Below are 27202 nucleotides of genomic sequence, written 5' to 3'. Positions count from 1 at the left end.
TAAACCATCTTATCACATTTAGACGAGCGGCATGTAATATGAACATGCACGTAGGCCTAAGTTAATAAAACATCTTAAATTGAGTGAACAAATTAAAGGTAGACTACAAAAATCTGGTCAAAATCTTTTTTTTGGCTACAAATTTGTAAAAAAAAAAAACCTGTTTTCACATATAATATATTTTAAGACAAGTTGCTTCAATAATGCAGTATTTTTAGAGCATGCTGGGTGTTCCAAGCCCAGTACTATATCTGTACTCGTTGACTGCTACTGCATTATGTCTCCATGTTGAAAGCTCTCCACACACCATGGTTACAGACTGATAGTGGATAGAAGGCTTTCTGTCTAGCAAACAAGAAGCTAGCCTTCAAGTTTTTCATTAAGAACTATGTTATAAAACTTTTATAGTTCTAATTTTCAATTAATTCCACCAGTTTTAACAATTTTTTTTTCCACATAGGATTTTAGTAGAAAGATGTGAATCTTGGGAGAAAATGATTTTGGCCTGTGTCGATCATCATGGCATCAGTTTGAGACACTTCTTAGATTCAGAATTTGACAGGTGCATTTAACCTGCATGCCAAACAAATGGGTTGCACTCTTAAAAAATGCTTCATTGGGTTGAACTGCCCATGCCTTAGAGACCCGCCTGGAGGCTACCTCCTTATAATGCATTTCACCCCAATGGGATAGTCTTATATAATAAATGAGCTACTTCAGTCTGAATCAGGCATGCCCTTTACCATGAACATGCATTCTTCTACTCCGGTTTGGCAGCAGAGGCATGAAAGAGTCGGTAATCATTTGTATATTTTTTAGTGGTGTTGGAGCGAACCTTTCTCAGTTTTTTTTTTTTTTGTCAATGTCCCTGTTGGAGAGATTTTGCCTCCCTTCTTGTTCTGATGACCAGATAGGAAGTGAGAAGATCTTCCGAACAGGAAAAGATGCAATAAAAACCTTAGAGAAGTTCACACCATTACTCTTTGCTTAAAGAGAACTTCCCTCTCTCCACTAAAGAAAATTTGTTAATTTGCCTTGTACCCTTGCTGCTGTTTTGATGTTGAATAAATACACTATATTACCAAAAGAATTGGGACACCTGCCTTTACACGCACATGAACTTTAACGGCATCCCAGTCTTAGTCCGTAGGGTTCAATATTGAGTTGGCCTACCCTTTGCAGCTCTAACAGCTTCATCTCTTCTGGGAAGGCTGTCCACAAGGTTTAGGAGTGTGTATATGCGAATATTTGACCATTCTTCCAAAAGCGCATTTGTGAGGTCAGGCACTGATGTGGACAAGAAGGTCTGGCTCACACTCTCCACTCTAATTCATCCCAAAGGTGTTCTGTCATGTTAAGGTCGTCAGGACTGTGCAGGCCAGTCACGTTTCTTCACCCCAAACTTGCTAATTCGTGTCTTTTATGGACCTTGCTTTGTGCACTGGTACAAATCATTTGGTGAAGGGGGAATTATGGTCTGAGGTTGGGTTTGGCCCCTTAAGGGCCATACACACTATACAATTGTCTTTAGATTTTCCAAAACTATATAATATGAGGTCAAACCTTAACACTTTCAATTTGTATGCAGTCAGGCAGGCCCTTGCACTACATAGTTGAAGGTAAATCTAAAGAAAATCTAACAACAAAAGTTGTATAGTGTGTATCCAGCCTTAAGCTGGATACACACTATACAACTTGTGTTGTCTGATTTCCTTTAGATTTACCTTCAACTATGTAGGGCAAGGGCCTGCCTGACTGCATACAAATTGAAAGTGTTTAGGTTTGACCTCCTGTTATATGGTTTTGGTAAATATAAAGAAAATTGTATAGTGTGTACCCAGCTTTAGTTCCAGTGAAGAGAATCCTTAAGGCATCAGCATACAAAGACGTTTTGCATGATTTCATGCCCCCAACTATGTGGGAACAGTTTGGGGATGGCCCCTTCCTGTTCCAACATGACTGCGCACCAGTGCACAAAGCAAGGTCCATAAACATATGGATGAGTGAGTTTGCAGTTTCCTGGTGCTGTGTGAAAGCCTGCAGCATCCTGGAATATGAGACATCGGTATCCCAGAAGACTGCAAAAGGATATGAACACAAATGTTTACCCAGGTGGGAATAGAGGCAGCAGGAGAGGGGGCAATGAATAAAGTTAAAAAAAAAAAAGTTTTGTTTTTTTATGCTGTGGGATGAGGGAAAGTGAATTCTTTGAGTGAAGGTCTATTTTAAAAAAAAAAAAAAGTTTATTACCATCTGGGCCCCATTGTTATTGGATATTTTGCTAACTTCATCTCTCAATGATCACACAGTAAGAGAGAAAATCTTCTTTCAAAAAGGATACAGGAACAGCAATATAAACCTGACAGAGATCCTATAAAATTTTGATAGAGTTTGGCTTTAATCTAAAAGTGCATTTATTATTTTAATAAATAAAACACACGGAACAGAAATGTTTCTGTCAGTCCACCCAAAACGCTCATGCCTATTTTTGGAAGATGCTAGCTTGTTCACATGCAATTAAGGTGCAGTGTGATTTCAGCTGATTCATTAATCACTTGCCTACTGGGCACTTTCACCCCCTTCCTGACCAAGTCAATCCTCCGCTTTCAGCGCTGTTGCACTTTGAAAGACAAGTACAGGGTCATGCATTGCTGTACCTATATGAAATTTGTATCTTTTTTTGGTGGTATTTAATTATCACTGGATTTTTTATTTTTCTGCTAAACAAAAGAATAACTTTTTCTTTTCTGTTATAAGATTTTACAAATAAGTAATTTTTCTTCTTCACTGATGGGCACTGATGGAGCTTCACTGATAGAGCACTGAATCAGTGTAACTGTGTGCTGTCTCAGGTTAGCCTATTATCAGCTTTCCTTTCCTCACACAGTGACAGCGTTGAAGAAAGGAAATGTCAGACCGGCATTTGTTTGTACATAAGATCAGCTGTGATTGGACAAAGCTGATCATATAGTAAATGGCCCCTGTGATTGGCCCATTATTACCTTGATTTGTGCTCGGATCAGCAATCACAGAGTGCGCCTGATGCATGCCCCGGGAGCGTGTGGGGGGCAGGATTCTGGGAGGACATCTATAGACACCCTCCCAGAACTAGAGGACCACACTGTAGCCATCTTAAGGCTATGGGATGGTCGGCAAGTGTTTAAAAATGCACAGAAACTGGATCACATGGTACTGGTGTACCGTGTGCTCTGGTGCAGGCAAAGGCAGGGTTCGCAATGTGTGAGTAGTGTTAAACTAACACCGACACCTGCTGAAGATCGCATATGCAGTGTGTTTAGAACACAGTGTCGGAAACGTGCATGGAATGTACTGCGTTCTGGTGTGTACAGACACTAAAAACATACATCATTCATTTCCAATTTAAACTGGGTTTATCTTTGCAAATGACAAACTGATGAATAACAACTCTTTGGAAAATGTGTGTTCTTGCAGGGTTCACTAAGGATTCTGCACTAGAAAAAAAAAATATGGGAATTTCTTGAAAAATTTGTATTTTCTATTTTATACTGAAATAACCTGGCCTAAATGCTGTTGCTGTAGATCTCCTATCTCTGCTGAAGTGCTAAAACAAGCAAAGCTGTTAAACACCTTCTGTCAAGGCGGCATACAACTTGGACAGCCCTTAGATTGGATGTCTATGTAATTCAATCAAGCAGATTATCTTGAAAATATATCATGTAAATAATGTATCCGAACAAGTTGCAGTGTGTTTGCTTAGCTGACATACAATTCTAGGCCTTCTTTTCCAATAGCCATTAATACTAGATTTTATAAGGCACTGGAATCTGATTGTTAAGTATGCAAAAATTATGATTTATAAAACATTTCACATTTTCTTCGGTTGGAATAAACTGCTTCATAATGTTTTAATACAACTTCAGATTGCCTTTTCCCTGCTGGCCTGCCTGCCTTGTAAATAACCTGGTGAAGATGCAGGTGGCTGGATGAGTGTCTAGATGGAGCGGTTTGCCAAAAGAAATAAACCGTTTTAACACATTTTGCCTCATATCAATGATTTTGTTACTGAAGAATAATTACCGTATATACTCGAGTATAAGCTGACCCAAATATAAGCTGAGGCACCTAATTTTACCACAAAAAACTGGGGAAACTTATTGACTCGAGTATAAGTCTAGGGTGGGAAATGCAGCAGCTACTGTGGGCATGGTACAGGAAAGGAAGAAGCTGCGGGCATGGTGCAAGAGATGCAGAGGCTGCGGGCATGGTGCAGGGGCTGCGGGCATGGTGCAGGAGATGCAGAGGCTGCGAGCATGGTGCAGGGCTGCGGGCATGGTGCAGAAGATGCAGGGCTGCGGGCATGGTGCAGAAGATGCAGGGCTGCGGGCATGGTGCAGAAGATGCAGGGCTGAGGGCATGGTGCAGGCTATACAGAGGGGGGTCTTATTTACCCATCCCTGAGGCACCTTAGATTTAAAAATGGTGCCGCCCAGCACCACACGTCATTGTGCATGCGCCATCTGCACGAGAATGGCCAAGTGTGTACAGGCTTTCCCGAGTGGCGGCGCATGTGCAGTGTACATGTCGGCAGGCCGCTGCTGACGTTCAGTCAGCCCCAGGGAGAAACAGGTAAGTGACTTGAGTATAAGCCGAGGGGGGGACTTTTTCAGCATAAAAAAATTTGCACAATTTTGAAAAGAAGAAGCGGTAAATCTAAATCCATTTATATAAATCTCAGTTACTTTACTTTTAATATAAATAAAATAGCAATACCTGTCCCAATGCTGTAAGAGACTTATTAATTGCAGCAGCTTCCACCAAACGCTGACCAGTGGCTTCAGTTTTTGATATGCGTTCTGATCCTGCAAGGTCGCACAGTGTAAGTGTAGAGCTAGAGACAGCCCCTGAGATGCTATCCAAACCATTCAGTTTTAGGATGACCATCAAATGAGAACGTGAGCTGGAGGGACACACATATAAAACAATATATACAACAGTTGTCATTGCAGATATAACTCATCTCTGTGCTGACCAAAGGTGTCTATTACTTCATAACTTTACAAACGCTGACCAATGCGGTGCGATTTCTGTGCGAATCACACTCGGTGATCCGCACACGCCAGTGAGAACCCAGGCTCAGAGTGATCGTCACTGGGGCAGGTTAACTCCACAGTTAACCCTTTACACAAACAGTAGCCACCACCCCGTGTTTTAACTGAAACCATTCACAGCGTCTGCCATTTCAACTCTGGCCCCTTAAAATAAATGTCTATCACTTGTCACACCCAGACATTAATAAAATTATCTATTATAGCTTTCTGCAAAAAGGCAACACGTTCTTTAAATTTCTGATTACAACATTGAAACATTATGCTTAATGAATTTTAAATAACATTTTAATGAAAATAAAAGAAAATATTTACAGAAAAAAAATATTGTAAAACAAACTATTAGCAACAATTAAACAAAGTAGATTAAAAGTTAAGATTAGGCAAATATTTTCAGGAGAAAAAACGGAAAATTGTTATCAAATACTTACCGTCATTTTCCTTTTCTGATGGACTCCATGGCAGCATACATTCGGGTAGCCCCGCCTCCTCTCCTACCCTATAGGACCCTACTCCCATAAATCTCTGCTCCCTTTCAGCATCCGTGTTCTGTAACTAGCCTACTCAGGAATCGGGAGGGGACTCCTGCTGCCATGGAGTCCATCAGGAAAGGAAAATTACGGTAAGTATTTGATAACCGTTTTCCTGACAGACTGCATGGCAGCATACGTTCGGGAAATAACTCGCTATACACTCCCGGGTGGGAAGATGCTGAACAAAAACTTTAATTATTGCCATCCACTGACAGCACTTGAACATCAAAATTAACAGAAAATAAGGCAGCCGGTTCAACACCATAATGAGAAAGAAAAGTGTTGATGCATGACCAAGAAGCTGCCCTGCAGATCACATCAGGAGCGACATGCCTAGAGACTTGGAGACGTGGAGATGCTACGAGTTGAATGTGCCGTTACCGCCTCCGGAGGAGCCAAGCCCTTTGCTCTGTAGGCCCACTGGATAGCCTGGACAATCCATGCAGCCACTGCTCTGGAAGAAGCACGCATTCCTCTCTTTTTCCCTTGAAGGACAAAAAGAAAATCCGGCTGGCGAAAGGAAGAAGTCACTGCCAGATATTGTTTCAGGGTATCACCAACATCCAGAGGATGAACTGAAGAATCTTCACCTGTCTTGAAGGTGGGAAGGACTATGTCTATGTTCTCATGGAAGGCGAAGGTCACTTTGGGATTTGACCCCAGCATAGGAATCAGGACCATTTTATCGGGGAAGAAGGTTAAGAAAGGTTCCTTTGACCCTAGGTTTTGGATCTCGGAGACCCTCTTGCCGGAGGTAATAGCCACTAAGAATGTTGTCTTAAGAGTAAACTCTTTGAAAGAGAAGCCATATCAAGTGATGAGTCCAACACTAGAGGAAGGTCCCATTTGGGGAATCTTTGTTTTCTTTGGGGCCTGAGCCTAATTGCACCCTTGAAGAACTGCTGGACCACCTGATGCTTGGCCCATGGTACTCCCGTAAATGCCGAGATGGCTGATACTTGCTCCCGGAGTGAGCTGACTGACAGGGAGAGATCTAGGCCAGACTGCAAGAACCCCAATACATCCTGGACCGTAGGTGCGTCTACTGAACCGGACTTTGGAGCTTGATGACTCACGAATTTTGACCAAATTCTCTCACAGACCCTATTGGTGCTACTCCTTCTGGCATTCATAAGTGTAGGAATCACTTCTAATAGGTATCCCAGGGCCTCCAACCTCCCCCTCTCAAGAACCAAGCCTTGAGATGCAGGCGTGCAGGGCATGGATGCAGTCTAGGGACTTGAGACAACAGATCTGGGACTGGTGGGAAGGCGTAGGCTCTTTGGAAATTCTAGATGTCCGTAAGAGCATCTACTCCGAATGCCCGAGGATCCCGAAACCTTGCACAATATTTTTCGGAGCTTCTTGTTGAGGGGGGCCGCAAAGAGGTCTACGGACAGAACCCCGTGTTAAAGAATCCAGTCGAACACTTCCTGATGGAGAGACTACTCGTTATTGTCGAGTTTGTATCTGGAAAGAAAGTCCGCTTCCACATTCAGCGTTCCTGGGACATAAGCTGCCGAGAGATTGGCCAGGTACCTCTGCGCCCAGGACATAATTGGCTCCGTCTCTCAGAGCAGTGACAGGCTGCGGGTCCCTCCCTGCCTCTTCACATATGCCAACGCCATTGTATTGTCCAACCTGAGCATTTCTGAGGCCCCTTGGGTCAGATGGCAGAAGGCTTGCAGTGCTTTGAAGGCGGCCCGCAACTCCAGGATATTGGAGACTACTTCTGACAGGCAGTGGGCTCCCCAACCGGTACTGCTGGCGTCCGAAGTTACTGTGATCCATGTAACTGGGGCTATGGAATGGTAGTTGATGAGATTCTCCCATAGTAGACACCAGGGAAGGCACCTCTTCATGGATGAAGTCAGATGAATGTGTTGGGACATGTTCTCTGATGTCCACTGCTGGAGGAAACCCCTCTGGAATGGCCTCAACTTCCACAAGGCCCATTTCACCATAGGGGCTGTGGCCACCAGGGTTCCCACTACCCTCAGGCACTGCTGAGCAGTGAGATGAGAGGAAGCAAGAGCGAGAGCCACTCTGTCTCGAACCACCAAGATTTTTTCCTCGGGCAGGGAGATGGTACATTTCACAGTGTCAAAGTGCCCCTAGGAACACAATGTAAGATTCTGGTACCTTTGGTACCCTTATTTACCATTTTCCTTTCAAAACATTGCGTCCCACCTTTCTAGTTGGGTGGAACGCATACACCTCTAAGACGGATGACGTCATCGCTGAGCGCCGCTGAGCGGCTATTTTAATCGCCGGCGTTCTCTCTCACGTTGTTCGTTCAATGTGTGTCTACATGCTCACAAGCCTTGTCTTGCTGTCGGAACCTCCAGCTATGCCTTTACCTGGAACAGACCGGAACCTCGCAACTGATCTCGTATCTCGCTACCGGATCACTCCCTCACTACTGGACCCCTCCACTTACTAAACCTTACTAGTGATAAGTACCCCACAGGGGAATCCTCCATAACTAACTTACACTATCATCTTCTGCACATTAAGGACTGTTACTATCTATGCATACTAATTCTACCATCTGCACTGTTACATAGATTGCTAGCTCTTGAGTCTACTACCATCTATCCTTGCACTGGGTTAGTCTATCCTGTCTACGTCATCTGCTGTCCTTACCACCTGTTACCATACATGATTACTAACCTATCTGCATTCTACCTATTACCATCTACTACTCTCCTGAACATTACTATCAAGTGCTTACCATTACTGTCACTGCTCACACCTGTCCCTTCAGCACATCACCTCCATACTATCATATACATCCTATCACTCCAGGAACATCTTATTGAGTGTGTGTATATCTGTATGCTGAAGCAGACAGGCCCACAGTGATGAGTCTGGAGAGTTGGATCTGGTATTCCAACATATCTCTACATGACTACTGAGTGGAGATTCTGCAGCTGCAAATCCAGCTTACAACAAAAACGCAGGAGCGTTACAGATTGAACGAACCATAAAAAAATGGATTCAGCAGAATTACCCACTCAAGTGACACAATTAACACAACAAGTAAATGCATTAATACTTGCTCTTACTGAAGTAAAAGAAGACAATCAGACTCTGAGACAGCAGGTAACCCGTCTTTCCCAGCTTACTGCTGCTCAGCCCCCTGAACCCAAAATAAACCCTCCTCTAGTGTTTACAGGTGATCGGAAAAAATTTTGTGAATTCAAAAACGCATGTCAATTGCTTTTTTTGCTAAAACCTCGTACTTACCCTACTGATCAAATTAAAGTCTGTACCGTCATTTCATACTTAATGGGTGATCCACGGGCCTGGGCAGACTCTCTCTTTGAGAAAAATGATCAGCTTCTCAACTCCTATCCTTTATTCCTAGCGGAACTCGCTAGTTTATATGATGACCCCAATAGGCAGAGTACTGCTGATATCCAATTGAGGGCTTTAAAACAAGGAAGGAGACCTGTAGAAGACTTTGTAGCAGAGTTCAAAAGATGGACTCTTGATTCAGGGTGGAATGATACATCTCTACACCATACGCCCACCTTTATCAACTACTGAACGAGCCAGGAGAAGATCCAGTAATCTCTGCATGTACTGCGCATCCCCGGATCATTTGATAAGCGTCTGTCCCCTTGTCCGCAAAAAAGAGGGTGAGTGTTCACATGTCTTGCTAGGGGAATTAACGACTTCCTTTTCTAAACCTTATCTCTTTGTTCATTTAACATTACAGTGGGACCAGACTAGGATTACTACCAAGGCTATGATCGACACAGGATCTTGTGGGAACTATATCGATACACGTTTTGTTAGCTTAAATAAAATACCTATTATTTCAAAACCTAAACCTGTTTCTGTTAGTTTCATTAACGGTATCCCGCTATCTTCTGGTCCAATCACCAATCAGACACAAGCACTCCTTGTCACTGCTAACGAGTCTCATATGGAGACCACCTCCTTTGATATACTATCTTCACCCCATTTTCCCATTATTTTGGGACTCCCCTGGTTACACACACATCAACCAATCATAGATTGGAAAAGACGGACTTTAACTTTCCCTTCTCACTATTTTGAGATTACGTGTAACCTCCCATCTTATGGAAAGATCCTGTCTGTGGTGTCAGACGAGATTGCACCACTATGCTATCAGGATCTGTCCGAAGAATTCCTTGAGAAAAATGCTCAAGTGTTGCCTCCCCATAGGGATTATGATTGCACTATCGATCTACTCCCTAACAGCAAATTGCCTTTCGGTCATGTTTATCCTCTTTCACAGGATGAACTCTCTCATCTCAAGGAATACTTGGATGAGAATTTGACAAAAGGGTTCATCAGACCCTCTACTTCTTCCACAGCTGCAGGACTTTTCTTTGTCCGCAATAAGGATTTAAGTCTTAGGCCTATTATCGATTATAGGCAATTAAATACCATTACAATAAAGGATCGCTATCCTTTACCGCTCATCCCTGAACTCATTGAACAAGTGCGTGGGGCTACTTACTTCTCTAAATTGGACCTAAAAGGGGCATACAACCTAATCCGAATCCGTGACGGAGATGAGTGGAAAACAGCATTCAGAACCAGATACGGATTATTCGAATATCTTGTGATGCCATTCGGGTTGTGTAATGCTCCCGCAGCTTTTCAAAGGTTCATGAACGACATCTTTAGAGACTTACTTGATGTCTGTGTTGTGGTATGTCTGGACGATATACTTATCTATTCTCGATCTCTGTCTGAACATATAAAACTCGCACACAATCTATACGTGAAATTTAAAAAATGCCTATTCCATAAAGAAGAAATATTATTCTTAGGATACATCATATCCAAAACCGGAATCAAGATGGATATGAGCAAGATATCCTGTATTTTGGATTGGCCTATACCAACAACTCGTAAGGCATTACAGCGATTCCTTGGATTTTCAAACTTCTATAGGAAGTTCATCAAGAACTTCTCTGCTATTGTGAGACCTCTCACACAACTTACAAGTATAAAGAAACCATTCAAATGGTCAGAAGAAGCAAATGGAGCTTTCCGCTTGTTACTTCTGCTCCCATACTACGCCATCCAGACCCATCCCTCCAATATATTCTGGAGGTAGATGCGTCAAATATGGCAGTAGGAGCAGTTCTCTCCCAACGACCAACAAATACTTCACCACTCCACCCAGTTGCTTTCTTCTCAAAATCACTAAGCAGCCCAGAGGTGAATTACCCAGTGGGTGAAAAGGAGTTGCTTGCCATAAAACTGGCACTGGAGAATTGGCGACATCTACTTGAAGGTACCCAATTACCAATACTCATATATACAGATCATAAAAACCTTCAGTACCTCCAGACTAACAAAACTCTTTCCCACCGGCAGGTACGATGGTCATTATTCTTCCTAAGATTCAACTTCCTAGTGACCTACACGCCTGCAGACAAAAATAAAAAAGCAGATGCGCTATCACGATTAACCGCAGATAACTGCGCCGAAATCCCTTCTATTCCTATAATACCCTATGAACGTATTATTGGTGTTGTTCATTCCCTGAAGGAAGAGATTTTGCACAGTATAAAATTGGATTCATCTCCACCACAACTAAGTACTGATGCAGAAGGCTTCCTCTATTACCACGACAAACTCTACATACCCCCTACTATGCGCACCAAGATCTTGGAATTATCACATGATGTGCCCAAGGCAGGACATATGGGTATGACGAAAACCCTTAATTTGCTTACCAGGCAGTTTTGGTGGCCTGATATGAAGACGTCTGTACAAAAATTTGTTTCTTCATGTGACATCTGTGCAAGGTCCAAAATTGACACTACAAAACCATCTGGTCTACTCTGCAGTCTACCAATACCCCAGGTCCCATGGGAAGTTGTGTCCTTAGACTTTATAGTAGAACTACCACCTTCCAAAGGATTTAACCACTTAAGCCCCGGAGGATTTGGCTGCTAAAGGACCAGGGGTTTTTTTGCGATTTTTTACTGCGTGACTTTAACGGACAATTGCGCGGTCGTGCGACGCTGTACCTAAACGAATTTGATGTCCTTTTTTTCCCACAAACAGAGCTTTCTTTTGGTGGTATTTGATCACCTGTGCGATTTTTTGATCACGCGCTATAAACAAAAAAAGAGCGTAAATTTTGCAAAAATAACAATATTTTTCACATTTTTTTATATGAAATTCCCCAAAAAAAAAAGTAAAAATCAAAATTTTTTAACATTTTTCGGCCAATTTGTTTTATGCTACCTATGTTTGGTAAAAAAAATCGCAAAAAGCGTATTTTGATTGGTTTGCGCAAAAGTTATCGCGTTTACTAACAAAGAGAAAGATTTTTGTCATTTTTGGTGTTTTTTTTTTTAACGCGTAATGGCGGCGATCTGCGATTTTTTTTTCGGTACTGCGACATTGCGGCGGACAGATCGGACCCTTGACTGACATTTTTGACACTTTTGGGGTTACCAGTGACATTACTGCAGTAATCAGTGCTATACATATGCACTGTTACTGCAAAAATGACACTGGCAGGGAAGGGGTTAACTTTATTGGACAGGGAGGGGTTAAGTGTGTCCTAGGGGCGTGCTTTCTACTGTGTAGGGACATTGCTATTGGTGTAAAAGCAAAGATCAACCGTTCTACATAGTAGAACGGTCAGATCTTTACTTTTACACAGGGAGAACTGACAGGCAGCTTGTTTACACAAGCTGCTCTGTCTTTCTCCCTTCACAGGAGCGATCGCAGTGTGACTGGCGGACATCGAGTCCGCCGGTCACACGCACTGACTTGCCTGTGAACGAGCCGCGGCGGGCGCGCGCCTCGGCGGGCGCGCGCCCGCCCGCTATAGGCTCGCAAGTCAGTGACAGGCGAGTGACGTACCGATACGTCACTCTGCCTGGCCGGGGCTGACCGCCGCAGTATATAGTCGTGCGGCGGTCGGCAACCGGTTAATACCATTCTAGTGTCAGTGGACCATCTGACAAAGATGGCACATATCATTGCTATTCGCAGACTATCTTCATCTAAACAAACAGCGGAACTACTAATGAAACATGTGTTCAAGTTACATGGAATTCCAAAGACTCTTTTATCCGACCGTGGTTCACAGTTCATCTCCAAATTTTGGCAAGCTCTATGTCAAATACTACGGATTGAGCGAAAGCTCACTTCTCCCTACCACCCTCAGACCAACGGACAGACTGAAAGAGTCAACCAGTGTATAGAACAATATCTGCGTTGCTACACATCATACCTACAGGATGATTGGGTGGACCTCCTCCCTCTGGCGGAATTTGCTTATAACAACGCAACCCACAGTACTACTAAGCAAAGTCCGTTCTACTTGAACTATGGGTTTCATCCCACACTTCTTCCACCACGCATTCTACCATCAAGTAACCCAGTAGCCTCGGATTATCTTACCCAAATAAAAGACTCTCTGGGTTTACTTAATACCACCATCATACATGCTCATAGTCAACAAAAAAGGTACTACGACCTTCGTAGAAGACCTTCTCCGCAATATGCTATTGGGGACCTCGTTTGGCTATCGACAAAAAATTTAAGATTAAAGATCCCTAGCAAAAAGCTTGGACCTTTATTTCTGGGACCCTTCCCAATTAAGAAACTCATTGGAAAAGCTGCAGTGCAACTCACCTTACCGGCAGATCTCAAAATACATCCTATCTTTCATGTGTCGCTACTGAAGCCACATGTTCCTAACCAAGGAATAAGGCCTACCATCTTGCCTCCACCTCCAGTACAAGTTGAAGGCGGAGAAGAATATGAGATTAAGGAGATTTTGGATTCTCGTATCCACAGAGGAAGACTCCAATATCTCATAAGATGGAAGAACTATGGACCCCAAGACGACACCTGGTTGGATACCTCTGATGTTCACGCACCTAGGCTTATACAAAGGTTTCACTCGAAATACCCGGAGAAACCAGTGCTATAGGTCTTCCGGAGCCGGCCTTAAGGGGGGGGTACTGTAAGATTCTGGTACCTTTGGTACCCTTATTTACCATTTTCATTTCAAAACATTGCGTCCCACCTTTCTAGTTAGGTGGAACGCATACACCTTTAAGACGGATGACGTCATCGCTGAGCGCCGCTGAGTGGCTATTTCAATCGCCGGCGTTCTCTCTCACGTTGTTCGTTCAATGTGTGTCTACATGCTCACAAGCCTTGTCTTGCTGTCGGAACCTCCAGCTATTTGCCTTTACCTGGAACAGACTGGAACCTCGCAACTGATCCCGTATCTCGCTACCGGATCACTCCCTCACTACTGGACCCCTCTACTTACTAAACCTTACTAGTGATAAGTACCCCACAGGGGAATCCTCCATAACTAACTTACACTATCATCTTCTGCACATTAAGGACTGTTACTATCTATGCATACTAATTCTACCATCTGCACTGTTACATAGATTGCTAGCTCTTGAGTCTACTACCATCTATCCTTGCACTGGGTTAGTCTATCCTGTCTATGTCATCTGCTGTCCTTACCACCTGTTACCATACATGATTACTAACCTATCTGCATTCTACCTATTACCATCTACTACTCTCCTGAACATTACTATCAAGTGCTTACCATTACTGTCACTGCTCACACCTGTCCCTTCAGCACATCACCTCCATACTATCATATACATCCTATCACTCCAGGAACATCTTATTGAGTGTGTGTATATCTGTATGCTGAAGCAGACAGGCCCACAGTGATGAGTCTGGAGAGTTGGATCTGGTATTCCAACATATCTCTACATGACTACTGAGTGGAGATTCTGCAGCTGCAAATCCAGCTTACAATAAAAACGCAGGAGCGTTACACACAAGAGATTGTGTGGGTACCAGGTCTCTTCTCGAAGTTCAAGATCCAAATGAATTCTTGGAGAACTGAAATCACTTGCTCTAGATGCACAAGCAGTTGAGACCTGTCTTGGGACAGGAGAAGCAAGTCGTCCAGATAGTGGTGTAACCTGATGCCCCTGATCCTGATAAGGCCACCACTGCCAATAAGGTTTTGGAAAATGTACGAGGCAAAGTTGAAAGCCCAAAGGGGAGACAGGTGAACTGCATAGGAGCTTGTCCGATGGCGAAGCGGAGAAACCGCTGGAACTCCTTCGCCACTGGAACGTGAAAATAAGCGTCCTTCAGGTCTCTGGACGCTAGCCAATCTCCTGGTTGGACTGAATGCTGGATCGTGACCAGAGACTCCATCTTGAGTTTTTCCCTGCAGATAGACTTGTTGAGGTATGTAAGGTCTATCACGGGCCTCCAGGTGCCATTTTTCTTCTGCACTAAGAAGAGGGGTGAATAGACTCCCTGACCTCTTTCCGATTCTGGAACTGGAATTACGGCCTCCTGGACCACCAGAGTGTCTAAATAAGAAAGAAGAATCTGTCTTTTTTCCGCCGAGGGAGGAAGAGACGTGGTGATGAACCTGGCCCTGGGAACACTGTTGAAAGTCCAGAAGTGCCCCTGAGACACCGTACTGAGGACCCAGGGATCTTGAATCGTGGCCGCCCAAACATCCCGAAAGCGGAGCAAACGGGCTCCTACAGGGGATGCCCGGGTGGCCCACTCTCAAAAATATTTAGTGGCTTCCCGGTCCCCAGACGAGGTACCCTTGGAGCCCTTCTGGAAGGGGCACTGTCTGGACTTCCATCCTCCTCCCAAAGCTCTTGCCTGGTCTGTAACTACGTGCCTCCCTGGCGCGGCTTGTGTTTTTCTTCCTTAGAGGGGCCTGCTTCTGAGCACCTGCGCGTCTGTCCTGGGGAAGAAAGCCAAACCTACCACCAGTGGCCCGAGTTATGACCGCATCCAGTTTGTTCCTAAAGAGGGAAGAACCCTCAAAGGGAATCCGGCACCATGCCTACTTGGACGCGGCATCAGCCACCCAGGGCCGGAGCCAGAGGGTGCGTTTAGCGGTGATGGAGGATAACATGACCCGGGCCAAGAGGCGGATGATGTCGATGGAAGCCTCCCCCATGAACCCCGCAGCCATCCTTAGCTCTTGAATCGGGGAGCTCCTTGCTGCTTCTTCCGAGACTCCTTTGAGAGTTTCATCAAGGCCATTGATCCAGACCTCCTTGGCTTTTGACACTGTAGCCAGGGCTAAAGCTGGTTTGCAGGCCATGCCTGCTGTGAGATAAGCCTGCTTGAGGTCGGCATCTATTCTCCTCTCCAGAGGATCCTTGAAGGACACCGTGTCTTCCATTGGTAGGGTAACATGCTTTACGAGCCTCATCACCGCGGCGTCCACCAGAGGTGGAGACTCCAGATGCTTAACTTCTTCCTGCTTGAATGGGTATAGTTTCGCCATTTTAGTAAGCATAGAGTTTTCTCTCGACCTTGCTCCATTCCTCGGTGATGATATCTCCCAACTCCCCTAGGAACGGAAAATTCAAGCGTTCCTTACACCATTGCTTGAAAAATTTCTTCTGCTTCGGAGGGGAGACTGCGGGATCCTCCCAATCAAGAGCTTCCCTTACGGCTCTTACCAAGCGGGAAACAAGACTGAATTCAAACCCCAGACCTGGGTCGTACACTTCAGAATCAGAATCCGAGGGAAGGATGGAAGGGTGGCTGGGCTGAGAAGATTCGAAGGGGTCTTGACCCAGATTATCTCCCTCTGGCGAGCGAGACCGCCCTGCTGGTGTGCTTGGGCGATGCAGCTCAGCCAGAGAGTCCTTGAGGACCTTGCGCATCACCTCTTCAATGTGCTGGTCCGAGCTTTCCCGTTCGCCAGTTGCTTGGGCATAACAGCGGTTGCAGAGGGACGTACCGTCCGGAACCTGTATACCACATCCCCAGCACTTCCTTCCATGAGAACGCTCCGAGCGGCCATGATGTTTAGAGGAAGAAGACTGGCCCTCGTGCCCCGGACTATGGGGGGATCTGGACCTGGATGAGGAGTGCCGGTGTTGCGATTTTGAACGCCGATCTTCTCTGCGTGCATTGTGCTGCGGATCGGACCTAGAAGAGTTGGAGACAGACATACAAAGCATAGAAAGAGACAATGGCCATAGATAGATCGAAACCTCCCTACCCCCTCTCAGCCCTGCACATACCTGGTATGAACGGGCTGGCCACCAGGGGGCGGAGACGACTCCATACTTTTAAGGCACAGATATAAGTCCCTTTCTTGACTAAATCATGTAAGTCTTTCCAATGCCACCAATTTCTGATGGCTCTGCTTGCTGGGACAATCTGTCCACATTGTACAAATTATTTTTTTTTTGAAGCTCCTTCAGCGCCAAAATGAACCCAAAACTTCTCGATGGTGCCATATGCTACCTCCCTGGGATGTAGCCTCCTCAGGTAGAAGATGGTATGTTCTGCCCTGGCCGATTCACCTGGCTCAGGACCACACCTAACCCAAAGGCAGAAGCAATCTGTTTGCACCAGAAACTGACATTTGAAATCAAAAGCTTGTACTACAGGAGCACTGACCAGTCCGTCCTTCAAGGCCTAGAAGGCCTTCTCACACTTTGACATCCAGGACACCAGCTTAGGCTGTTCTTGTTAGGTCAGTCAGGAATTTGGCCAAGGTTCCACAGCTGCACACATAATTTCTATAGTAAGTGGCTGTCACAAAGAATGACATAACCTGCTTCTTAGATTCAGGGATAGGTCATGCCAGATTGGCCCTAACATTCCCTGTCCCAAGTCTCAGGGTGCTACTTCCTACCTGGTGGCTCAAGTAATGGACTTCTGTCATACCTATCTGACACTGAGTTTAACTGTCTAATTTGCCTGCTGACAGGTTGTCCAGATCTTACTTGTGAACAGGTGTGCAAGATATTCTTTCCAAGTCTATGCTTTGAGGGGTCAGGGCTGTCTATAACCTCATGGACATGCATTAGAAATGAATGGGAAGTTCCACAAAACACATGCGTGTTCCCATGTGCACAGAACACGGTGAATAAACCCTAATGTAGCAGACTGTTCACTTAGCAAAGTGAAAGTGTTACTAAACCCAAGACCCTGCATTTAATATATCTGGTCTTCCACAGCACACAGAACATGGAAATGCAATTGTTTTAGTAAATATAAACTGCTAAATACCTTTTCTTATCAGCAGAATATAGCAGGCTTTTGACTTATATCAGTGTCTGCTTAAGCTTGTACGCATGCACTCTCCCAAGAAAAAAAACAAAACTCTCTAGTAATAAACACAAAACTGAGCATATGCTGCCTGACTCCTGGTGCTCAATTCTCTCAAGAGATGAATTGGGGACAATGAATGATGAATTGGACTCCTAGCTGTGAGGCCGGAGGAGGAGAGGCGGCGATCACCGTCTCTCTTCCCCGATCATCGGGGAAAGTGTGAAAAAATACGCCTGCTTGTGTAAACAAAGCAGGCGGATCTTCTCTGTGACAGACAGGGAGAGGTCACAGGATTCAGCATAGCTGAACCTGCGGCCTCTGTCACAGAACCCGCTCCCCCCACACACGTCAGTAAGCATGAGGCATACATTTAATCCCTTGATCACCAACAGTGTTAACCCCTTCGCTGCCAGTGTCATTATTACAGTAACAGTGCATATTTTTAGCACTGATTACTATAGTAATGTCACTGGTCCCCCTAAAAGTGTCAAAAATGTCAGTTAGGGGTCTGATCTGTCCGCCGCAATGTCACAGTCCCGCATAAAATTGTAGATCGCCGCCATTACTAGTAAAAACAATAAAAATGACAAATCTTTCCCGTAGTTAGTAAACACGATAACTTTTGCGCAAACCAATCAAAATACGCTTATTGCAATTTTTTTAACAAAAATATGTAGCAGAAAACAAATTGGCCTAAAATGTTAAGAAATTTTGATTTTTAAAAATTTTTTAGGGACTATTATATATTAGAATATGAAAAATATTGTTTTTTTTTCAAAATTGTCGCTCTTTTTTTAAAAAATTAAAAATTGCACAGGTGATCAAATACCACCAAAAGAAAGCTCTATTTGTGGGGAAAAAAAGGACATAAATTTCATTTGGTTACAGCGTCGCACGACCGCGCAATTGTCCGTTAAAATAATGCAGTGCCGAATCGCAAAATAGGGCCTGGTCAGGAAGGGGGTAAAATCTTCCGGTCTTAAAGTGAATAAACATAAGCTCATTGAGAATTTTTTTTGTCAAAGACATGTAGATAAATACATTTTGGCCTAAATATATGACAAAAATTGAATATATTGGATATTTTTTAACAGTCAAAGTAGAAAATGTCAATTTTTTGCAAAATTTTTGCTCTTTTTTTATTAATATTGCAAAACATAAAAAGCACAGAGGTGATCAAATACTGTGATGGGTATCAGACCCCTGGCCTTCTCATCCAACTCGTGATCAAAGACCAGGCAATCTCGCACCCTGCCGTCACTTGCGTAACAATGCCACTCAGCTGCACCCAGCACACAGATTGTCCAGCTTGCGGGACCACAATCTAGATGCCAGCAGGCAGAGAGCGATTGTCACCGGGCTAATTAAACCATTAACCCTTTCTCTGCCACCACCTCTACATTCTGATGAGCCCAGAGGACGCTCGTAATTTTAGAAATACCAATTATGACTTTAGAATAATCATCTGTAACACACACTGTCACCTCAGACAGGAATGTTCAGGGGATTTATTCTATACAGTAGCGCTCTTCCAAGAGGCAGGTTCTTTGGTTAGCTTGCGTTAAGAGCTTAGAGACAAAATTAACACTTTTCAAAATAAGGTTTAATTATAAAAAAGGTTAAAATTGGTGCAAATAAAAATATTTACAGAAAAATGGGTTACAAAGAAATAGCGACACAATTCAGCAATTTAGAAGAGTAGATAAAGAATTAGAAATGAAATGCTTGCATTCAAAGTCCCAAGTGTATCTTAGTTTCAGAAGCTGAACATGTGTGATCGGTCCTCCAGCTTGATGTTTCTGCTTTGATGGTAAAATGAGAACTGAGAGCTCCATCAGCTTCTCTCTTTTCTGTGACCCGCAGGGGGTGTCACCAGAAGTACTTGACCAATAAACACTGGGGCCATGGGCGGCCCGGAGGCTCATAAACTGCTAAGGGACCTCCCGTTTAGACAGATTTTATAACAGAATTCATATCTTGAAATATGTAATGGTTACATTCTTGAAACTGATATTTTATTGTACGGCATTGAATTTTACATCTATGGACACCAAACACAGGTTATCTCGTAATAACCTCTGACCCGTAAGGCATCTGACCGCTAGCTTGTCTTCCCTAGGAGTGAACATGATCATATTTGATCTTAATTCGATTGGTATTTTATTTGGCATTTAAATGTATACTTTTGGTTAATGTGTCATGTTCATTTATGAAATGGGTATAAATTGCTACATGTATGTGTTACATTCTAATTAACAATTGGGCTTGTGGAATTTACAACCCAGCCTGCTGAGATAAGGTTTGTTTTGTTTATGACCCGGCATCTGCCAGGGTCTGTTAAGGCTTTCGTTGAAGTAACAGTTCTGTTTGAAGCTTGCATACTAATGTTCAGTGACCCAGGGGGTTAATTAACTATGAGGAGAGAGAGGGGGGGGGGAAGGAAAATGTCTCGGAGTGCACATTTGCTTGCTAGACTGTGTTACTGACAACATGGATGACCGTGGTGACAAGATGGCTGCTCGCAACAGCTTTTAGGATACTCAGGGCACAATACCATTACATACCACCAAAAGAAAGCTCTGTTTGTGGGAAAAAAAGGACATAAATTTTATTTTGGTACAGCATTGCATGACCGTGCAATTGTCAGTTAAAGTCACGCAGTGGCAAGTTGAAAAAAGTGGCCTGGTCATTGAGCAGCAAAATCTTCCGGTCTTAAAGTGGTTAAAAACCTCACCACAGTACATGTGATGGGGGGATGCTGTGTGTATCAATAATTGCTTTGCTATGTGAGAGCTAATAACAAGCAAAGCAATGTGTTCATGTTTCAGAGTCTCAAATGGCAGTCTCATGAGGTAAAAATGTACAAAACCTATATTCAGATATAGTGACTACTGTGAATGATATACAGCATACATGGATATGGAAGGGTTAAAACTGAGAATTATCCTTTTTAACTCTTTCAACTTCATCTCTGCAGTGTATTTTCCTGTTTTTGGACCCCTGTAACATGTTGGATACTCTTCTGATCTCTGACCCTTACTAGAATACAGTAAACCCCCGCTCCATCGCGGTTCAGTTTTTGCGATCCCGGTATATAGCGTTTTTTTTTGTAATGTTATTTTACTATATAAATCATTAAAAATGAAATATTTTTGTGTTTTCCATAGCTCTTCCTATGTCTCTCAGTATCTTTTATGTGTTCAAATCAGTTTCTATTGTTTTAAAAGTGTGTTTAAAGACCTTAAAATGCTTTTACACGTACAGTGACAGTAAAAAAAACATGCCTACAATGCATTTTAATAGGGTTTTTCTATTTTGTGGATTTTCACTTTTCGCGGCTGGGTCTGGAACGTAACCCCCGCAATGGAGGGGGGTTTACTGTAAAGTCATATCTGGACCATTCTCCAGTGGTGTGGCGCTACAATTTGCTTTTTTGTTACAATATATTACAAGCCAGGGAAATTGTGGATATTCTCTGGGGTGTAGAAGCTACCTGGCCGGAAACAAGGTCACCTGCATTAACATCATTGCATTAGGATTGGATACTAATATCAATAAGATAACCTTGCAGATTCAGCACTATTGTTCAACTTTCTCTAAAGATCTCATGCCCAGTCACCTCTTTCTTGTCAGCCAAGATCTCTTGGGACTGACAAGGGAAAAAATCAGGGAATCTTATATTCCCTGGGTGTGCCTTGGAACCAAAGAGATTGCTGTAGCCCACTGGATTGTGGGAAGAAAAACATTAAGAACCACTGCCAACCAAGGGGATAAAGAGGGACTCTGCTACACTTCACCCTACCTAAACTTGCTTTCTCTGGCAAGTTTGAGTCCCATTTCCAACCCCTAGGCCAAGATGTGGCATGTCCTTGTCCTCTGGAAAGGCAAAGGATGGCAGATCAGAGGGCTTCACAGCAGGGGCATGGACAAGAGCTGAGTGACCATTGGACTGTGTTCGTTTATCAAAACCCACGGCTTCTCCTGGTGATGGTGGCAGGAGAAGAGAAGGCAACCACCAATGGACCTTCAGTGGTCATGACACCTGTGGATCAGGAATTAGGAAGTCCAGCGTGTCCAGCTCTTCATGGTCTGCCCATGATTGGTCTGTGGTAGGCTTGAAACAGGCGCTGTCTCCACTTCCAAATCTAGAAAGTCTGAGTATGCTCCAGGTGTTCTGAAAGAACCATGCGCTAAAGTTAAGTGAGTTAGTGGTCAAAGATTACATGGAAGGTTGAGTGGCCTGTCCCAGCTAATAGCTCTGTTTGGTTGTGATTCCAGAGCTCTATGGCCAAGTAGTGGGTCCATTTCCATCATTTCTCACGGACTAAGCCTCTCAACAGCTGTATTAGGGTACAATTGAACCTCTCGCATGCCTGTGTGATTTCATGATGGCCAGTGAGTGACACCATTCCTGGAAAAACGTTTTTTTTAGAAGGATCCCTGATCTGAATGTAGACAGCCATAGGAAAGATGAAGTGAAAGCACTTCTGCCTTCCCTTTGGCTGTCCACAGAAGACAGTGGAATTTCAACTTTGGGTTGCCCTTTTTTTTTTTTCATTTCTCTGATCTTATCAGACAACAGTACAAGCATGATTTGTTCCTTCAGCCACCCTTCTGTGTCACCCTAGCTGGGCTGTCCTGCATGGCCTCTTTCCATACAGTGGATCTCTGTTGCTGTATCTTGTAATTTCACCAAGAATGGACTCTCCTATGTTCTGCTTTCCGCTGACGATTGAAGCCCTGAGGCCCCCAATGCTACAGCCTGGCCATTCACTGCTTCCAGGTGGCTATCTTATGCAGGGAATCCTCATTTGCTCCTGGATGGTGAAGAATTACCTCATCGCTACCTTCTCTAAGGTGTTAATGATCAGTTCTGCCTGATGAGCAGACATGATCCCAGATAATCAGATCAGGCTTCGCAATCTTTTAATCCAATCACCCAAGTACATATCTGGCCCTGTATTTGTTTCTCTCTGGAGTATCGAAGACAGGTGCTGCTATTGTGCTACTCCCATGACCACTGTATGACATGGCTGATACTTTTCACAGATGACAAATGTAAAGTAGATGTATCGTCCAAACAATCATACAAACAGCAATAAGCAACTGCTGGTTTAATGAAAGAATAAAGGCCAAACTGACAATAAAAACACAATGTTGGGTAAGCATGAAACCTATATTAATTGGCAATGCAACTACTACAATAAGAGGAGCTGCCTAGAGCAGTTTTCCAGTAAGGACACTACGTAGCAGCACAGTATAGTCTATGAGACATTCAGAAAAACTCTAGAAGACCAAAAAAATACAAATGATTATTTTTCATTCCCTTAGGGCAGCATCTCTCTGACAAGAAAGTAGAGTGTCTCTAATATTCCAGGTGGCTTGCTGGAGGGTTTCCCGTACTTGTTCCACAGGCAAGTGACATGAAGTCTCTAATCTGGGCTCTTGAGTGAATAACAATAGTTAAAGTAGTGGCCTCTGCAGTTACTGGGTCTTCTCCTAAAGCTGCATGCCTGCACACTAGATTAAATGGCCTGTCCCCTCCAGGTGCGGCCTCTTTACAATGATAAGGGTGGGAATCAGAAAAGCCTACTGTATAATCTCCGGAAATGTCTGGGCATGTCCTGGAGCCCAGAGGTTTATGTGAACCCAGGAGATTAAAAGAAACGCACTAAAGAAGCCTGCATCCACCACTAAACAAGTTGAATAAAGGACACCAAGCAGAACTGATCAGGTGGGAGGCAGGAGGAGTTGTAGTCTCAAGGGCTGTTCAGGCTTCTATATGCCTAACGTTCCTTGTTCATGTGCGCCCGCTACACTGTGGCACACTGTCTATTGGACAGTACATTCCACAGAACCAATAAATTTGATGTACATGCCCTCAGGGAACTACAAGTGGTCCCTAAGCCTAACTTGCCAATCATACACTGTACAATGCATACAGTACTGTTCTGGTTTGTCATGCATTCAACATCCAAATAATTCTGCTTTTGTGCATTCTCTTCCTATAAACTGCACTAAGGCCTGTGTGTCTTATTAAGATAACTTACTTGAAGATAGAACCCTCTCACGTTGAACTGTTCATACACCAAGCAAAGCAGCAACCCAGGAAAACCTGTATGCCAGACTAATGTAGGAAAACATTTCCACACTGTATGTCAGATATAATCATGGATTCATAATTAGTAGTTCCATCCCAAGCAGCAGCAAATGGATTATTTTACATTTATTGGTTTGTGAATTTCTGCATATGTGCACAATGATACTTGCATAAGCAAGTACAAACCCCCCATTTTTACAAAGTAGGGTTTTTTTTTTTTACTTTCTCCTTTAAAATTACTCCATCATGAGAGAGGATAGGGAATGCCATTGCAAGCCTGCTGAAAATCCTGGATGCCTCACTCTGTCTAACTTTAGCTCGCAGACCCAAAACAAACACACTATGAATGAGTGTCAGAACTACTTACTAGAGGTGCGCTGAATGGAAATTTTGGTTCCAAAACAAAAAATGCAGGATGCACTTGACTGAAAACTGAAACTGAAAATGACAGTTTTTAAAAATGTTATATTTTTATACATAATTATATTTTATATTCGACTTTTTAAATAATATTCATTTAAATGAATATGAATTAATTGTTGGCCATTATTGGCACCTTTAGAGCAAGAAAAGCTCAAGAAAAATGTATTCCTTTAAATTCTATGTATGTTTTCACACTGGTCCATTGTGCTTCCTTTGTGGTGTTAGGGTCCTTTCACACTGAAACGTTTTTCCTGCATTTTTTCCTTGCAAGAAAAACATAAAAAAATAGTTTAGTGTGAAAAGTCCCATAGGATTTAAAGCTACTGTGTTACAGGTGCAGTGCATTTTGAAAAGTCCTGCATGCTGCATCTTTGGTGCCGTTTTGAACACCGCACCAAACATGCAGCTTCCCACTGAAATTAATGGAAATTGAAGCACCATGATTTAGTGTTTTTGGTGCATTTTTGAGTCACATGTCTTTTTCACATGTGCAGGCAACCCAAAAATGCACGAGAAACGCACAGCAAACGCATCTGAAACACAGCAAAACTGTGCTAAAAATGAATATGCGTTTTTACCGTGATTTTGCTACAGAGCAGTGTGAAGGTACCCTTAAAAATCTTGCTTGCTCTTTTTTTCTTTCAGTCAAAAAAACGCACCAAAAATGCACCTCCCCGTTGAAATGCATTGAAAACGCAGCAAGAACGCATCAATATATATATTTTTGATGCAGTTTTTGAGTCACATGAATTATGAAAAACAAACCATAAGCACAGTAAAATCGCTTTAAATCCGCTGCAAATTCTCTACAAAATCATGATAAAATTGCCACGATTTTGCGGCAAAATCGCGTGCGTTTTTGGTGCCATTGATTGCACTTTTTCTCTTATCAGCAAAATGCCTATAACACCATTTTCGGCCGATATGTTTCAGGGGCTGAAATTTAGGTTCATCTCTACTAGTTACCTGTATACGTACTTGCTCCAGGTAAAGATCTCAGACAGCATTGAAGTTTAAGCACCAGAATGGCAGCCATTTGATGCAGCTTTAATCCTACATGTATTTGCTCATTTAACCACTTCAGCTCCGGAAGATTTACTCCCCTTCATAATCTGGTCTTTTTTTACAATACAGCACTATGTTCTTTGACAATTGTGTGGTCGTGCAACACTGTACCCAAATAAAATTTATTTTAGTGGTATTTGATCACTTCTGCAGTTTTTATTTTTTGCGCTGTAAGCAAATAAAGACCAACAATTTTGAGAAAAAAAATGGATTTTTGTACTTACCATAAAATTATGTTCTCTGAAGGTTATCAACAGACGCAGCTCTATATCGTCTTTGACCATTGGGTTATGCTCCTCCAATCAGGAATAGGCACTAGGCAGGAAAAAGCTTTACCACGCACATGGGGGCTGTCCCTGCAGGCATAACCCCACACACTCTGCTACAGCAGCCAGTTTCGTTGCAAGCAGTGTTTAGAAGACAAAAAACCCCATACACTAAAAGCAGAGAAGGATTTTACGGAAGTACAAAAATCCAGTTTTCTCTATCGTTCATCAACAGACGCAGCTCCATATCTTATTAGACCATTGGGATTGTCCCAAAGCAGTATATTCATGAGGGGTGGGAAGACAACCCAAAGAAGAACGTAACTCCCCAAAGGCTAAACATAACCAACCAGGTAATATGGAGCTCAACCAGGAGCAAACTGGAGCTCACCTAGAAAAAAACACATACACCCTCAAAGAGAACAAAAAAGATTCTCTTTAAACAGCAGCCTGCAAAACCTTGCGGCAAAAGTAGGCATCCGAAGATGCCAACATATCCACTTTGTAGAATTTTGTGAACGTATGCACAGACGACCAAGTTGCTGCCTTGCAAACTTGCATCACTGACGCCTGATGGCGAAAAGCCCAAGAGGCACTCAGTGCTCTAGTAGAATGCGCCTTCACTGGGAAAGGAGGAACCTGACCCTTCAGCAAATAAACCTGAACAGCCGTCTGCCCGATCCACCTGCAAATGGTCGCAGCAGACGCAGCCAATCCCTTACAAGGTCCCTCAGTAAGGACAAAAAAAGCATCCAATTTTCTGAAAGACTCAGTAGCCACCAGGTAAACCCTGATCGCCCGAACCACATTCAAAGAATGAAAAGCAATTTCCTTAGAATGCTTGGGCTTGGGACAGAGTGAAGGCAGCACAATGTCTCCATTTAGATGAAAATCAGAAATCACCTTAGGGAGAAAAGACTGATTTGGGCGGAGTGCCACTTTATCTTTGTGGACCACCAGATAAGGTGAACGGCGGGACAACGCCACCAATTCAGACACTCTGCATGCAGAAGTGATGGCCACCAAAAAGGTAACCTTCTGAAACAATGAAATCAGAGGAATCTCCCGAACATTCTCAAAAGGAGGCTTTTGAAGAACAGATAATACCAGATTTAAATCCAACGGAGGCAGCGGGGACTTTCTCGGGGGAGCCATATGGCGCACTCCCTGAATGAAGGTACAAATCAAGGCATTTGTAGCTAATGGGCGTTGAAAATATATTGCCAAAGCCGACATTTGGCCTTTGATAGTGCCCACAGCCAACCGCTGTTCAACCCCTTTCTGCAGAAAGGCCAAAACCCTGGGAACCAAAAACAAGCGAGGGTGTACCTTCAGCGATTCGCACTATGAAATGTACGATTTCCACGTACAATGATATATCTTCCTGGAAGTCGACTTCCTAGCCTTCAAGAGCGTAGGAATCACAGAGTCCAAAAGACCTCTATCCCTCAGCCGATACTGACCCCAAGGAGCCACCAGCGCGTCTGTGGCGTCAGCTAGAGGATCTCGAGATCTGGCTACGAACTTCTGTACCTTCTTGTTGAGACAAGAAGCAAACAGATCGACCTTGGGCATCCCCCACTGAACACACAGGAGGTGAAACACCTCCGAGTGTAG

At 43.5% G+C, this 27202-nt stretch overlaps 1 protein-coding gene across 1 annotated transcript in view; it reads right to left on the bottom strand.

The window, feature by feature from the left end:
• LOC309552408 (uncharacterized protein) overlaps positions 1-27202 on the bottom strand; it is a 171797-nt gene that overhangs the window by 465 nt on the left and 144130 nt on the right. Inside the window, exon 12 of the mRNA XM_082253358.1 lies at positions 4753-4939. Coding sequence (XP_082109484.1) covers positions 4753-4939 — 187 coding nt within the window. The remainder of the gene's footprint in view (positions 1-4752; positions 4940-27202) is intronic.

Source organism: Pelophylax lessonae (genome assembly GCF_965119305.1).
Source record: "Pelophylax lessonae genome assembly, chromosome: 4".
Taxonomy (NCBI): domain Eukaryota; kingdom Metazoa; phylum Chordata; class Amphibia; order Anura; family Ranidae; genus Pelophylax; species Pelophylax lessonae.
Note: the sequence above shows the minus strand (reverse complement) of the source record. Positions and strands in the feature narration are given on the sequence as shown.